General features: G+C 55.4%; 2 protein-coding genes across 4 annotated transcripts; both read right to left on the bottom strand.

Annotated features, from left to right (window-relative positions):
* Positions 1 to 35: 35 nt before the first annotated feature.
* SIRT7 (sirtuin 7) lies at positions 36 to 4,266 on the bottom strand. The gene is made up of 10 exons (XM_054393746.1): positions 4,171 to 4,266; positions 3,954 to 4,091; positions 3,267 to 3,371; positions 2,331 to 2,401; positions 2,161 to 2,233; positions 1,617 to 1,715; positions 922 to 1,158; positions 598 to 678; positions 336 to 442; positions 36 to 246 (listed from the first exon to the last, which is right to left on the bottom strand). The coding sequence occupies exons 1-10, from the start codon at positions 4,264 to 4,266 to the stop codon at positions 36 to 38; spliced, it is 1,218 nt and encodes a 405-aa protein (XP_054249721.1).
* A 3,386-nt stretch (positions 4,267 to 7,652) lies between these two features.
* On the bottom strand, positions 7,653 to 13,178 carry MAFG (MAF bZIP transcription factor G). 3 transcript variants are annotated; one of them, XM_054393738.1, is made up of 3 exons: positions 13,143 to 13,178; positions 8,866 to 8,927; positions 7,653 to 8,776 (listed from the first exon to the last, which is right to left on the bottom strand). In XM_054393738.1, the coding sequence occupies exons 2-3, from the start codon at positions 8,899 to 8,901 to the stop codon at positions 8,324 to 8,326; spliced, it is 489 nt and encodes a 162-aa protein (XP_054249713.1). In that variant the 5' UTR covers positions 8,902 to 8,927; positions 13,143 to 13,178; the 3' UTR covers positions 7,653 to 8,323. The 3 variants fall into 3 exon arrangements, with proteins under 3 accessions (XP_054249713.1, XP_054249712.1, XP_054249711.1); XM_054393737.1 differs by lacking the exon at positions 13,143 to 13,178 and adding an exon at positions 12,307 to 12,334; XM_054393736.1 differs by lacking the exon at positions 13,143 to 13,178 and adding an exon at positions 9,063 to 9,221.
* Between the last annotated feature and the right edge of the window lie 1,297 nt (positions 13,179 to 14,475).

Raw genomic sequence — 14,475 nt, 5'->3', positions numbered from 1 at the left:
CCCCGCCGCCATCTTGGGGCGCGGCCCCGCCCGCCTCAGTGGCTCTTCCTGCGCCGGGTGCCCTTGGCGCAGCCGCGGCCCAGCCACCCGCCAGCCCGGGCGAGCGGCGGCGGATCCTCCCGTGACGGCTGCTCCTCTGGCGGCGGCAGCTCGGCGCTCGGCGGCGGGGCCACCGGCTTTCGCGAGTGCGTGCCTTCCTCCTCGGGGCGCAGCGGCTCGGACAGCGCGAAGATGGGGTCTCGGGCCCTGCGGACACAGGGTGAGCGTTAGCGGGGGCTATCAGCGGCACTAGTGCAGGCAGCCGCCAGGCAGGCAGGGCTCCCCGGGCCACTCACCGGTCGTAGCGCGGGATCTCCAGTCCCAGCTCCACCATCAGCAGCCGCATGACATCGTCGCAGCGGCCATGCAGCTTCAGGGCTGCCAGGTCGTCCTTCGGGGTCCACTGCAGGATAACAGCAGACCCGGGGCTGCAGGCAGCTCCCGATGGCGGGGAGGAGCCCTGCCCCGGGCCCTGCATGCTGCAGACTGGATGGACTCGCCACACACCAGTGTTGTGTTTGGCCCAAACCAGCCAAATCCCTTGCAAAAGGCTCTCACCTGCAGGTTCACGATATAGAGCTTAGGACGACGTGTGGGTGGCTTGCTCATGCACCAGAGACGAGGGTATTTTTTCAAAACCTGCCACAAAATAGAGGTTATCAGCACAGCCAAAGGCACATGGAACTGCAAACAGTATCAGTGAGAGGAAAAGGAATGTATTACCAGGAGGGGAAAGAGGGAGGAAGAGAGACTATCACAGATGGTGGGCGAATCCTGACACCAGAGTTTACAGTTGTCTGTTTGGGAGGAGACTGCTCAGCACCAAGGTGTATCACCAAGAGGGAATGCAGCTAACAATCTTCACCGAGTCTCTAAAGTTACCTTTAAGCTGGAACCCAGACAAAGAATCACATCTGCTTTGCTTGCAGCTTCTGTTGCTGCTTCCCAGTTCAGGGGCTGTCTCAATGTCCCCTTCTCCCCAAAGTGGACGATTGTATCTCTCAACTGTGCCCCACACTTGTGGCACATCCTGCCCGTGTGATGCCGGTGCAGGGCTGTGCGCTCCGTCACGTCGAAGACTCGCACGTACTCTCTGTTTGGTGTGCAGGAAGTGCAGACCTGGTCAGGACAAAAGTAAAAAGCCTGTTACATCATTAGCATCTAGCCTAAGAATGGCCAAGAGCTAGGGACTTCTCAGAAGAAAAGCACTTTTTGGGGACAACAAGCAAGAAGCAGTAGAAGGAATCATCAGGGATCAGTTGCTCATTTGGAAGACCTCAAGTAGCAAGCATAATCACAGGACTTGTTGGCTATGCAGTAAGAGGGATTTCAGAGAGGGTCTGAGCAAGAGTACTCAGAAGCAGAAGGCTCTGCCAATTAGAGAGAAAAAGCTAGAGTTGTACAGAACACTTCGTTTTGGTGCTTGTTAACTAGTTCACCCCAAACCCAATGGCCTAAAGATAGAAACTAAGCAGAGGCTAACCCTTGTACTAATTCTTCTTGAGCTAATGATAGATGATTACCTTATCCTCTTGTGAGGCCACAGACAGTAATGCTGTCCTGTTCTGGGCACTCACCTCTATGTACATGTTTCCATGAAGCTCAGATATTGCTGCTCGAGGTAACCCACTCCGCAGGTGCAGCCCGTCACAGTTTTGAGACACCACATGCTGCACCTTGAAGAGAATAAAACACTGAGCTAACAGGCTCTGAAGGGAATGCTCAAATGCAGGCAATGCCTATGTCTCCAATAGCCCCAAACATCAGAGCAGAACCAGCAGAAGTAAAGCGTGGAGAATAAACCTTTATAGAAGCTAAATGAAAAGACTTCTGCTAAACAGCTCTATAGGTCTGGCTGACTTTGTGTCCAGTGCCCCAGACCAGCCTCACCAAGAGGCACATAGATGGTGTTAAAAGAAAAGGCACCAAGGAGAACTTGCTAGAGCTCAGCTGGAGCCAGCCTAAGGGAGATTCAGTTCTGCAAAAGCACAGAGGCTTCACCCCACATGGATGTGTAGCCACCAGTATTTAGGCAACCTCATGAAAAGTTTTTTTTCCTTCTGTTGGGCTTTATTTATCTTAGATGAAGGAACACAAGTGAGGCGCAGAAAAATACCTTACCAGGTTGTGCTTGTGTAGGCAGGCGATGCTCATGTGGGTGAGCGTGGGCTCTGCCTCACTCAGATCTGTAGCCCTGACAAGAAGTCAAATAAAAAGAAAAGTTGGAATTGCCTTCAATCTCTCTGCTAGTACCAGCTTTCTGTTGCACAGCTCAGAGTGTGTCTCCTTACCTGATGCTCCTGCCCTTCTGCAGCAATGTCCATATGCCATTAGGGCCTCTGTAGTCGGGGATTGAAGCTGCCTGCGTTGTCATGAGAGAAAAAAGGGAGGCCTGACTGGAAGGTTCAAACCTCTTGTCCACAAACACATCACCCAGAACAACCAGATACACCTTATTCTCTGGTGCCTTTTCATCCACTCCAGGTTTTCTAGCACAGCAGTTGCCTAATAGCAGGAAAATGTTTTCATATGTTTACTTTAATACCACACCTTGCAGCTCATTTTCACCTCTGGCATTTATTCCATTCTACCATTATGGAATCCCTCCACAACTCTTTTTGACCCTTAGTACTTCACCATTTCTCAGTTCATGAACCTTTCCTTATTTTCACTAGACCCTTATTTCTGGTACCTTTAGGAAAAACACTTGTCACATCAGCACTCACACCCCCTGCCCAGAATCATGCTGTGCATCAGCAGAGACTGTAGAAAAGGTGACAAATTGACACACAACATGTTATTAGAGGCAGAAGAAGATTTCCACTCCCCCCACAGAGGCCCCCAAAACCAACTGCTTCTTAAACTGCCATATGTAGGTTCTGATAATGACCAGCTGTTCCTAGGGCCTGTCCACTGACACAGCCAATATGAAGTAGCTGACTTGGTTTGACACCAAAAGTAGTTAAGAACTAGTGATCCTCTCCTTTGACAAGCACCATCTTCACAGGATCACAGAGGCAATGCAACCTCAGAATCAACTGGGCAGCAGGAGCAAACCCCATGGTGGAAACTAGCAAATGTCTCAGTCACAGTTTGCAGCGCAGCACCCCAGACTCGTAACACACACACCACAGTCATTTGGAAACCACAGAAAAAGTTCTAATGACATTGCAGCATTCCTGAAGGAGCTCCCAAAGCTCCAGTCACTCACCCCCAAAGACTCCTACCGTACTGATCCCAGCTCCTGTATAGATGACAAGGTGCTTGGCATTCCGGACAGCAGTGGCCAGCTCAGTGACCTTTCTCTGTAACTCCTCTGGTTCATCACATACCTAGAAAATACAGCTGAGCAAGTTCACATGTTTCTGAGATACATCTGAGTGCATCACCAAATTGGAAGGAATGAGGATCTGCCTGGAAGTTTTAATACAGGCTGGGTCTAACCGAAAAAGCAACACAAACATTAACAGAAGTGGGTTCCAAATAAAAGAACATGGGTGTTGTCCAGGGAGGATCAAGGGAAAACACTTCCTGAGTAGCAACACGCACAGATCTACCCTCCCGAGACGTGCCCACACAGGACACGTGCATAAAACCACACACATTTGAAAAAGACAGGAATCTGGCAGCCCCTAGAAGTAAGGCTGATGCAGAATCAAACCGAGTGTGAACACGGGAGCCCACAACGTCGGGACCAGAGGCGTCCCCCGTAACGCAGCACGGCAGGTTTCCATCGAGGCCTGCGGCAGCTCCGGAGCTATTCTGCAGCAGCCAGCCGAGCAACCTCACCCTGCCGGAGCGCAGAGCTCCTCTTCCGGCCGCGGCCTGCTCCCCACAATAACCGAGCAGCGGCTCCGGGAGGGCGCCGCCAGCCCGCAGGCCGGGACTGGGCCTGCCGCTCCCCCGCCGCCCACCTCCTCTTGCCGCCGGCGCAGCCGCTCCCGCCGCTTGCGGCGCCTCTCCAGCTCCCTGACGATGTCCTCGCTCTCACTCAGCACCTGGCACTCCTCGGGGCTCCGCTCCGCCGGCGGCTTCCTCCAGATGCGGGACACCTGCCCGGTGCATACGGGTGGTTATGGCAGCCCTCGGCAGCCCGCAGCAGCGAGAGGGCCGGGCCGGGCCGCGCCGTACCTGTCTCCGCCGGTCCCGCTGCTCCTCCTGCAAAAGGATCTCGGCTCGCGCCGCCGCTTTCCGCTCCGAGCGGCTGAGGCTGCCGCCGGCCGCCATCACCCCGGAAGCGCTGCGCTTCCGCTGCCGGCCGCCCCACCCCAGAGCCGCTTCCGTTAACCGGCGAGAGCGGACAAGAGCCACTTCCGGCAGCGCCGTCCCGCCCGCGACAGCGTCCCCCCGCGCCACAGTGCACCGCGCCCCAAGGAAGCGCCAGGCGGCGGCTGTTTGAAAGCGGTTTATTGTCACGTACAAAACAGCGGCGGCCGCGGCCGCGGACGGACACTCTGTACAGCAATAAATAACGCACACCCGGCCCGCCCGGGCAATAACTTAGCAATAAATACCGCCGCCCGCCCTGCCCAGCCCCGGGGCCCCGGCCCTGCAGCGCGGCGGCCCCGGGGCCCTCGCTGGAGCCTCAGGCTGCCAGGTCGGGTCAGAGGCTCAGCCCAGGGGGAAACCTCCCGCAGGACAGCCACCAACAGCCCGAGCAGGGAGGCCCGCGGGCCCGGGCAGCGCAGGTAGGGAACTCTTCAGCGCAGAGCGAGAGGGCCGTCCGGGGACTGAACATGGTACCCAGCCGCCCGGCTCCCCATGGCAACCTGGCCCTCCCCAGCCTCGGCCCGAAAGCAATGCCCGCCGAGACTGCGCAAGGCGGGAGGAACTGTACACAATTCACCACAAGATACACAAATCCCCGGCAGCGGCGCAGGGGGACACTTCATGGGTTTGCTTTGGGGACAGGCCGTGACAGAGCCCCCTCGTCCCCAGCCACCGCAGTGACGGCACCGGGAAAAAGAGAAAGAAAACACGACACCCTTCACAGCAGGAAACCAAACGGACGAGCACCTCAGGAACAAGAACTGTCACACTCCAGAACGCTATATACGAGAGAGAGGTCAGCGTGACGGCTCGGGGCAGGGGTCGCCTCGCACGGGCACAGGAGGCCAGCTGGCAGGGAACCGGGTCCCAGGAGCAGGATGGGAGACTCCTTGGACACTGCAGAAATACATCACTCAGGGTCCAACACTTCACTGAGAACAAAACCAAAACCAACGCCCTAGCATAGGGAAGCAGCACTCACGAGGGGGCCACGTCCCTGCTGACTTCCAGCCCAGAACCTGCAGAGCTTGTTTACCACACAGGCACTCTTCAGCCACGGCTTTGCACCTGTTCTCCCCTACATGATGTGTCCTCATCAAACAACACCCTCAGCCATTTGCAGCAGGTGGGGCCACAAGCTCGCAAGCACAGCAGAGGGGAGGAGAAATGGCATTAACATCTGGTGGAGTCAGTGCTGCCGCATGCTCTATTCTCCTGACTCATGGTCTCACTCTAAAGCAGCATAGTCTCTTATCAGCTACAGCATGGCTGCCACCCAGCAAGCAGGAACAGACCTGGACATCCCTTGCTGCAAAGTATGACAGAAACAAGTTCACCACAGCTGCAGGATTGCTTGTCATCTCCTGCTCCAGTCCCTGGGGATTAGTTCTGAACCAGCCTCATAAAGCCTTGGCTGCTCACTGGAGACCGGGCCTCCCTCTGGGTTTAGAATGCACTCTAGACAGTTCTGATTTCAGGTTGGCACCAGGAGGGACAGGGCTGGGACTGACACTCCAACCAAACTGGAGGTCTCCGTGTTTTGGAACATCTTGCCTCTTCCAGGCACCTCATCACCAGCTGGAAGACATGGGTTAGAGCCCAGAGCTCTGTGCAGAGTGCTGCTCAGTGCACAGCCCATCTGGCGAGTGGCTGGAAAGTGGCACGTCAGATACTTTTTCCTCAAAGAGGAGAAAGCCCAGGGCTGGGAGGGGGAAGCCTGAAGAAAATGTTCCAAAGTGCTCTTCATTTAGGAAGTTAACTGAGAAAAGCATCCCAGACAGCACCTCCCTAAATTCCCAAGCAATCAGAGCAAAGCTGATCTCCCCATCCAGCAGGAAATCCCCAACTATCCACTCCTCTCCTGCCACAACACAGCATTCATCAGGTTTCCCTGCTTCTCAGCCCAGAGGACAGCAGTATCAGTTCAGCTACACAAGACATAAAACACCAAAATCCACCAGTATGATGAACCGCACCTCTCTGCAAGACTGCAGGTTCACCTGGGCCATCCTGGTCTGTCCACTCTGTTCAGGAGACTTTCAGCAGCTAGGAGATCACATGGACTTCATCCCCACATCCTGCTTCTCTAAAGCACTAAGCAATCAGCTCAGATCCTTGGGGAGGGGAGAGGGGGATCAAAGTGTGCCTGGAAATGGAACCTAGACACAAATAGCTTCTCAGCTGTGTCACACAACTAAGTCTAAGCACTCTTCCAACACCCACAGGCAGAAGCTGTACCAGGAAAGACAGTACCATGCCACAGATGAATTTTCAAAAATATGCAGACACTTGGGACTAGCACTGGCCCAGCATTGCCCAGAAGTCAGGCAGACTCACCCCTCTTGTCAGAAAAGCCTCAAGAGCAACAAATTCCAACCATGGGACCCAGAGTTAAAGCCCACCAGTCTCCTCCAAAACTTGGACAATTCTCTCTTGTGTTACTTCTCCACCAGCTTTGCTGGAGAAGGCAAAGCACAGCATTTGCCCCATTCAGGTAACTGTGTCAGCGAGAAGCCCAAGCTGCCTGTGCTCCTGCAGCAGACCTCTGCAGGGAAGCAGGTTCTGGGCAGGCACCACTGCACCAGCCATTCATTTTCACCTTCCAGAGCCACAGTGCCTTTGCCCCTGTGCCAGAATCCTTCCAGAGAATTCAGAGAGATTCCAACTCGATCTCTCAGTCAAGCTTAGGGGAAATGCCAGCAGGGTGAAATGACAGCACATGGTAAAAGGCAGCCACTGGCACCACCACACCACAGCGCCACGCGAGAGCTCAGAGAGCGCAACACCAGGGGACACAACGGAAGCCAGCAAGGTTGAGAATAAGTCACTTTTGGTACAATTGCAAAAAGATATCAAACAGGACTTGCCTCTTTTTTTGTCTTTTTTTTTTTTAAGTTTTATAAATAAAGTCTGATAACTCTTTATAAAAACTAACCTCAGAGCCACAAACAGTTTGCGGGAGGTTCACGAGAAACTTTAAAATTATTTCTTTATTAACTTTTTAACTAGCAAAGTCTCCGAGAATATTTCCTCATTCCTATGGTCAAATATTCTCGCCCTCTCAGATAAAAAAAAAAAAAAGCTGACTATAAATACGCTCTCTCTTCTGTCTGATTTTAATTTTAAACTTAGATAATTTAATAACTCTTAAAATGATGTTTCTCTCTTTAAATAAAGGGAAATTTAACCACATAAACTGGTTGTGTAAACCATCACACTAGAGACACTTGATACCCTCAAAGCATGGGAACAACTAGTGATTTTGGTGTTGTTCAGTGCAACACATTAGGCACAAAACCGGCCTGCAGTCAACACGGTACCTTCCCTCCCTCCCTCCCCCGGGGTGCTGGGCCCCCATTGAGGGCCCTGTCACAGCTTCTTCCCTGGCACTAGGGCAGAAGCAGCTGGACATGACAGCATCTTCCCTTCCACCACTGCTAGTTTACACAGCTAATGCAACGGACGTCTGAGGGAAACCCACTGTTAGGGCACAGAGGCACACCTAGAAAGGAATAAAAACCTATGACACAGAACACCCCAACTGCAACTACAGGTACCAAAGGAGACAAAAGCAGCAGGTTCAGGTGCCTGACAGTCAGGCACTGAGATGCACCACCTGGAAGAGCAATGAAATAAAGCCTTTGGAAGTGACCGAAGACTAGGGTTCCCGGCCCCCAAGGAAGAAAGCCTCCCTCCAGACCTTCCCCCAGCCCTTCTGACACGCTGCACAGACTTTCTTTGGCTAGAAAACCAAGATCTTGCAGTCTGTCCCAAGGGCACCCGAGGGCTACAGACTGCTGGGTGGGAGGCTCTGTCTGCACAGGACAAGGGACGCATCACCACTGCTCATACCAATCTGGACACAACAAAACAAAACTGGAGTGATCAGCAGGCCAGTCCTGGGCCAAGTAGAAGGAACCCGGACCCATGTGGGGAGGGTTTGTGCTTTGGGGATTCCAGGCTGGTTTTGTGCCTAATTGCCCTGCACAGACAAGCTCAGGCAACACTCGCTTCACTAAGACCGGGCGTCCGTTTTGGATTTCACTATTGTGATGACACTAGTAGTAGCAACCTTGCCAGGGACCAGGGGCCCCATACTGGAGGTGAGAGGCCCCCGTGCAGGGGTCACAGGGCTCCGGGCCACGGTTCTGGCGAAGTTCTGAAGAGCCTCGTATTTGGAGCGGAGAGCATCGAGTTCCATTTTCATGCTGGCGTTCTCAGAGGCCAGCTTCTCCACTTCTTGCTGCAGCTCTGCCTTCTGCTTCTCCAGTTCCTCCTTCTGGGTAACGCGCTTGACTCTGCAGCTGGCCGCGTAGCCCCGGTTCTTCAGCGTGCGCCGGCGCTGCTTCAGCTGGATGATCTCTTCCTTTGACAGGCCTCGTAAATGCTGGTTCAGCTCCCGCACAGACATGGTCACCAGCTCCTCATCTGTCAAGCTGGTCCCATTCTCGCCTGGCTCCCGCTTCACCTGGAAGAGAAGGCAGCACACACTCATGAAGCCTGGAGTGAATGCTTGCACTCATCACCTCTGCCCCTTTCCTCCATCTGTTGCTTTACCTTCAAGGCCTTGTTTCCTTTGTTGGGGGTCGTCATAACACGACAGCCTTGTCAATCAGGTTCTGGAAGGGAAGAAAAGTCAGGTTAGCCTCAGAATGCAGCAGAGCCTGTGACATTCCTGTGGCAGGGTCCAGCAGCAATACCATGTGCTGCAGCGCATCCCACTGCCCCCTCCCCAGATGACACTCAGTATGCACCTCTGATTGAGCTGGATTCAAAAACATCTGATTCTGTCCCCAAGCAGAAAACGTTGCCCCTCCAGACATCCTCTCCTACAGAGATGGGCTTTTGGCTATGTTGTTTTGTTGTTGTTGGAGTTTTTGTTGTTTTGGTTTGGGTGGTGTTTGTTTGCTGGTTTTTTTGTTTGTTTGTTTCTGCTTGGAGGTGGGGAAATTAGAAAACTAGGAGGAGTCTGAATACACAGAAGCCACATTTTTAAAAATAGCCTGACAGGCAGCAGGCTGGGTCAAGAGCATGGCTGCTCTGGGCCAGTCATGCTGACTCAGCAGGCCAGCACTCTGCACCGCTTGCTCCCATACTCATCCTTGTCGCTCCCAAGCAGAGCAAGGCAGCCAGTCACTCCAACACACCCTTACAACGGGTGCCCAAGCACAGCCCAAAAACTTCCCAGGACAAGAGTTCTACTAAATTCTAGGTGCCCCCAACAACAAACAACCCTGGGCAAGCAGCGCAGGGAAGCCTTTGCCTCCACAACATGCCTCGCTGGGCATCCTGCGGGTCAGAACACCACTGCTGCACTCATGCCTCTCCAAACTTTTTCTGCTTCCCAGGAAAGTCATCCCATCCAGGTTCAAGTCAAAGCTCTGCACCCAACCTTTCTCAAGGAACAGAAGGACAACTTCATGCTGCAGTACAAGGAAGTATTTTGGCACACTGGAATTTCAAAACAAATTTGGGACGATGTCTCAGATGCCTCTACCCCTCCTGGTCACAGAAAGCTGATCTCAGCTATAGGTCCTTGCTGTGAGTAAGTCCCTATAGGTCTCTGGCAATGCCAGAGCCTGCAACCACCTTCCCCCTCCCTTATCCTCAGAGCCAAGGTATGCTCGTATGAAAACAGTTACTGGGAGCAGACAAAACCAGGTGCTCCTTCAGTGCCACGGACAACAGGACTTCAGAACTGGTAAGAACAATTCCCAGGTCTGGTTTTAAAGTAATTCGTATCCAAGCTTCTGCTTCTGTCCCTGCATACCTCCTCCCCTGGGGCTTTAAGTTCAGAGTGCTACCACACTGCTCAGTGAATTAATCCACTCAGATACTGCTCGACAGACATAGCTGCACCTCAGACAGCTAGGAACAACACAGCTCCTTACACCAGGCAAGTGCTCCTGCGTAAGCACAGCCTGCAACCACCTCTGTACCTTTTGTCTCTTCAGTGCCTGTCAACAGCAATTTTGTTTGCTGCTGCTTTGCTAAATACAAGAGGCTCTGATGTACAGTTACAGCCAAGAACCAGATGCACAAGTCAGCAAATACAAATTTATGCTCTTCAAGCAGCTGTGGCGCAGGCTCCCCGCAATGCATCTACCACCTATTAGAGGTGAACAGGGTCAGTGTTCCCCAGGACACCAGCAGAGACGTTCCCAAAGCCCGCAGCCTGCCAGGAGCCAGGCTATTTATACCCAGAGAACAATGCTCCTTCCAAGGAGACGTCTCTACAACCTGACAGTGCTGGCGTAGAGAGGGTCACTTTGCCATCCAAAGAGGGTAGCCGCAACGAAGCAGCCTAACACAGAACAGACAGCACACAAGCGACTGCTTCATAAAATCAGTTCTTCGCTTCTTCCCATACCATGATATTTCCTTCCTCTTCTCCCACCTGGCAAACAACACGACAGCTGGGAAATGGGGAGAAGGAAGGGAATACCTGGGGAGACCAACAATGTCACCCCACAGCACCTCTGTCTGCACTGTCCTCTGGTGCCAAGTCAGTGGGACCACAGAAATTTGTTTGCCTTGTGGCACTAAAGAATTTCCAGCTGCCCAGCAAGCACTCAAGCTCTCTTCACTAGAGCATGGCTGAAATAAAACAAACAAGGCAACAAATGTGCTGTCCCAAGCAGGGTACTGGGAGAGAGTTCCTGGGGGAAGGCTGGGCAATCAGCAGGGCTGTTCCTGCAGTCCCAGCCCTGCAGAGGCAGTGACTCATTCCAGCCTTTGCATCAGTACTTCTGCTAAAGCAGAGATGGGATGAGAGAGCTGACAGCAGACCAGAGGAGAGGCTGGTCCTAGTCCATAGCAGCAGCAATTTAACTTTCTTTGAACTTTTAACAGTCAAGAATTTTTACCCCGAGGAATCCAACCTCCTCAGGTAGAAGCCTCCCGTGACAGCCATCAAAACTGTAACAGGACCATCCCCAAAAGCACCTGGTGATCCCACCTCTCCTCATCCCTGGCCAAGGAGATCAAAATCAGATGCAGCAACACACAAGTCAGTCAGTAAAATGAGAAAAACAATTCAGAGGCCAGGTGATAGCTATTTTCTGAGCCTCGTTTGAAGGGTCAGACACAGGGCTATTTGTCAGCACACAGAGAGGACACCCAGAGAACTGGCACCACGACAGAAACCAGACTTGGCCCTAACTCTCTATACTGCTGATCGCTCAGCTTTTGATAGCTTCCTGAAGAAAGATCACACTGAAAAGTACCAAACGCGATGACTGCAATGAAGAAAATGCAGCCTCAACACATTTCCCCAGAGCTCAAAAGGCCTGAACTCAGCACAAGCACAGCCAATTCTCTCCTCGGCTCAAAGGCGGCACAAGGGAGCTGACAGCACCGCGCATGATTCAACGCGGGCCCCATTCTCCACATTCCTGATGGCAGGACCGTGCCACGAGCCCCGTGTAAACACGGTGACGTCACCCGTTCCAGCGCAGGCTGGCACGGAGCCGGCAGGGCAGGAGGGAGGCCCATCTGTAGGGACCGGGAGGCAGAGGAAAGGGTTGTGCTCCCCAACGTGCTCCACAGCACCAGGCAGACGGATAAACGTGGATTGCTGGCAGCGGTTTGGGTACACCACAGGAGAACTCTCTCTCCCAGTGTGGATTCCATACTCTGTTTATTTGCTTCCTTGCGAACTAGCTCACACAGCCCTCCCAGGAACCCAAACAAAGCAGATGACTCCCCCAATTACCTATGAGGGAGTCCTGGAGAGCTTGGTCCAACACAGGGCACTTGGACAGCAATACTTCCTTCGAGAGATCTCCCCCACCCACCCAGTTTGACTCCACCAATCTCAGATAAAGAGAAGAGCTGGCTCTGGGAGACCCCCATGCTTTGGGTAGCAAGACCCCTGTGTGCACATAAACACGCCCCCAGACGCTCAGCGTTGGTGCCCCACTGCAGATGCTTCAGTGCCTGCTGCAAGGGAATCAGCACAGAGCAGATCCCCAGCCCCTGCCTCCCCCTCAAACCCACCTGCCACCGAGGGCTCTGGCAGGGTCCCTCCAAAACAGGGGCCAGAAGCTCACAGCAGTGTCCCCTCGGCCACCTGCTCGCTCCCAGTCAGCACCAGCCACACCGAGCAGAGGGTGACGGCAGCGGGGAAGCGTGGTCGTCCCACCTGCAGCTCCTCACCCTCCCAGACCTCCTGCTCCTCTCCCCAGGAGGAACCACACACCAAGAAACAGGCCCGCGAGGTGAGCCGGGCAAGGTGGCTGGTGGCTGAGAAAGTCTCCCGGAGGCGGCCGCCCGGCAGGGCCTTCACACCGGCCCATGCCAGCGCCTCCGCCCCTCGAGGGACAGCGGAGTGGTGCCCGCGGCCCGGCTGCGGGCAGGGAACGCAGAGGGGCCGGGACGGGCAGGCCAGACCCAGGGGCATTGGGTCTGCAGAAAGACCAAAGCTGGCGGTAGCCGCGGGAGGGAGAAGCGGGACGCGCCTGCGGTGCCTGCCGACAGCCCCGGGAGGCGGCGGGCGGGGCCAGGCCCCGGGCCGGCGGCCCCGCGCACCTGTTGCTCGGCCGTGGGGCGGGAGACCGGGCGGGGCGGGGAACAGGGACGGGAGGCGCGACGGGCGGCGCCGGGGCGGTCTCGGCCCCGGAGCTCCCGCCGTGAGTCAGCGGTGGCGGCCCCACGCAACAGCCGCCGACCCGCGGCGGCAGCCCCGACCGCCATCCCGGGCCCGCCGTGCCCGCCCCGCCCCGGCCCGCCCCCGGGGACCGGTCCGCCGCTCCGCCCCGCCCGGTACGAGGGCCGCGCCCGCCACCGGAGCCGCGCCCGCTGCAGAAACCGGCGCCGTCGCCCTCGCCACTCACCCCCTCACGGAGCCGCCGGGGCCGGGCCGGGCGGGGGAGGCCGCGCTGGGAGGGACCGGGACGCCGCGAGCCGCCGCCGCCGCCGCCGCTCACGGACGCGTCACGTGATGTTTGGGTCACGTGGCTCCATTCATGAAGCGCCCGGCGCAACCGCCCAGGGCCTTAAGGGGGCCGCGCTCGCCAGGCGGGGGCGGCGCCGGGCGCGCCCCCAGCACACACCGGCCCGCTGCGGGCGTTGGAGTCTACCCGTCCGGGAACACAAACCTCGCTTGAGACCTCCTGGGGCTCCCTGGCCTCCGCCGGTACCGCCTACCCTCACCGGTGCTGGGCAGCTCCCAGCCCGGGACGAGCACTGTCGCCGCCACGGGCCCGTCCGGGCCCCGGTGGATCGGTAGTGGGTCAGGAGGATGTCGCCCGACACCTCTAACCCAGCGGCTGTTTGGGCAGCGGGGTACCCTCAGACTTCCACGCGTGTTAGCGGTGGCCAACAAGGAAGGGGAGCAGAGGCGGCCACTGCCCCGGAGGGGCTCCCCTGTCCCACGGCCTGCGTTTTAACACGGTTCTAGCAAAAGCAGAGCACGGTTGCTCCCACTGCCGGCTCCAGGCAGCCTCTCGCCCAGGAGGCCCCAGGCTCCCTTCCAGCTGCTGCTCTCTGCTGCATCCACACTTTAGAACTGCTGAGACTGCACGGAGGAGCAGTGAGGTCTCCACTGAAAATGCTGACTTAAAGATGGGCTCAGCAGCAGCCCTCCTAGGCACGGGTGACACTGCTGAACCAAGCCCTGGATGAGAGGTGTTAGGGCTGCGACTGGCTGTTCTGCTGTGACATGCTGCTGTGCCAGATCATGCCTGACTTACTCTAGGTGTTTCCACCTGCTCTGCTGTAACTGTAGGTCCAGGACAGGCACACTGCTGGCTCCAGACTGAAACAGACTGCCCAGGTAAGTGGTGGTGTCACCATCCCTGGAGGTGTTCAAAAAACATTATAGATACGGTGCTCCAGGACATGGTTTAGCAGGCATAGTGGTGTTAGGTTGACATTCGGAACTTGATGATCTTAAAGGTCTTTTCCAACCATAGTGATTCTATTCTATAATTTTAATGCATCTACTGATGTGCTACAAGCAAAACAGGGCTCATGAGAGAGAAGCAGAAGGTGCAGCAATGAAACTGAGTACACAGGAGCTAGGGCAGCATCATGGAGAAAGCAACCTCCTAAAGGGGAAGTAGAGTGGGTCCTGGGCATCCAGCAGCAGCTCTGCTGTGCACACAGAGGACATGAACTTGAGTCCTGTAGGGTTCTTTGTTAGGCCTCAGAAGGCTGGGTTTTCAT

This window comes from Indicator indicator, chromosome 29 (genome assembly GCF_027791375.1).
Source record: "Indicator indicator isolate 239-I01 chromosome 29, UM_Iind_1.1, whole genome shotgun sequence".
NCBI lineage: Eukaryota > Metazoa > Chordata > Aves > Piciformes > Indicatoridae > Indicator > Indicator indicator.
The sequence above is the reverse complement of the archived record's forward strand: the minus strand, read 5'-3'. Positions and strand labels throughout refer to the sequence as shown.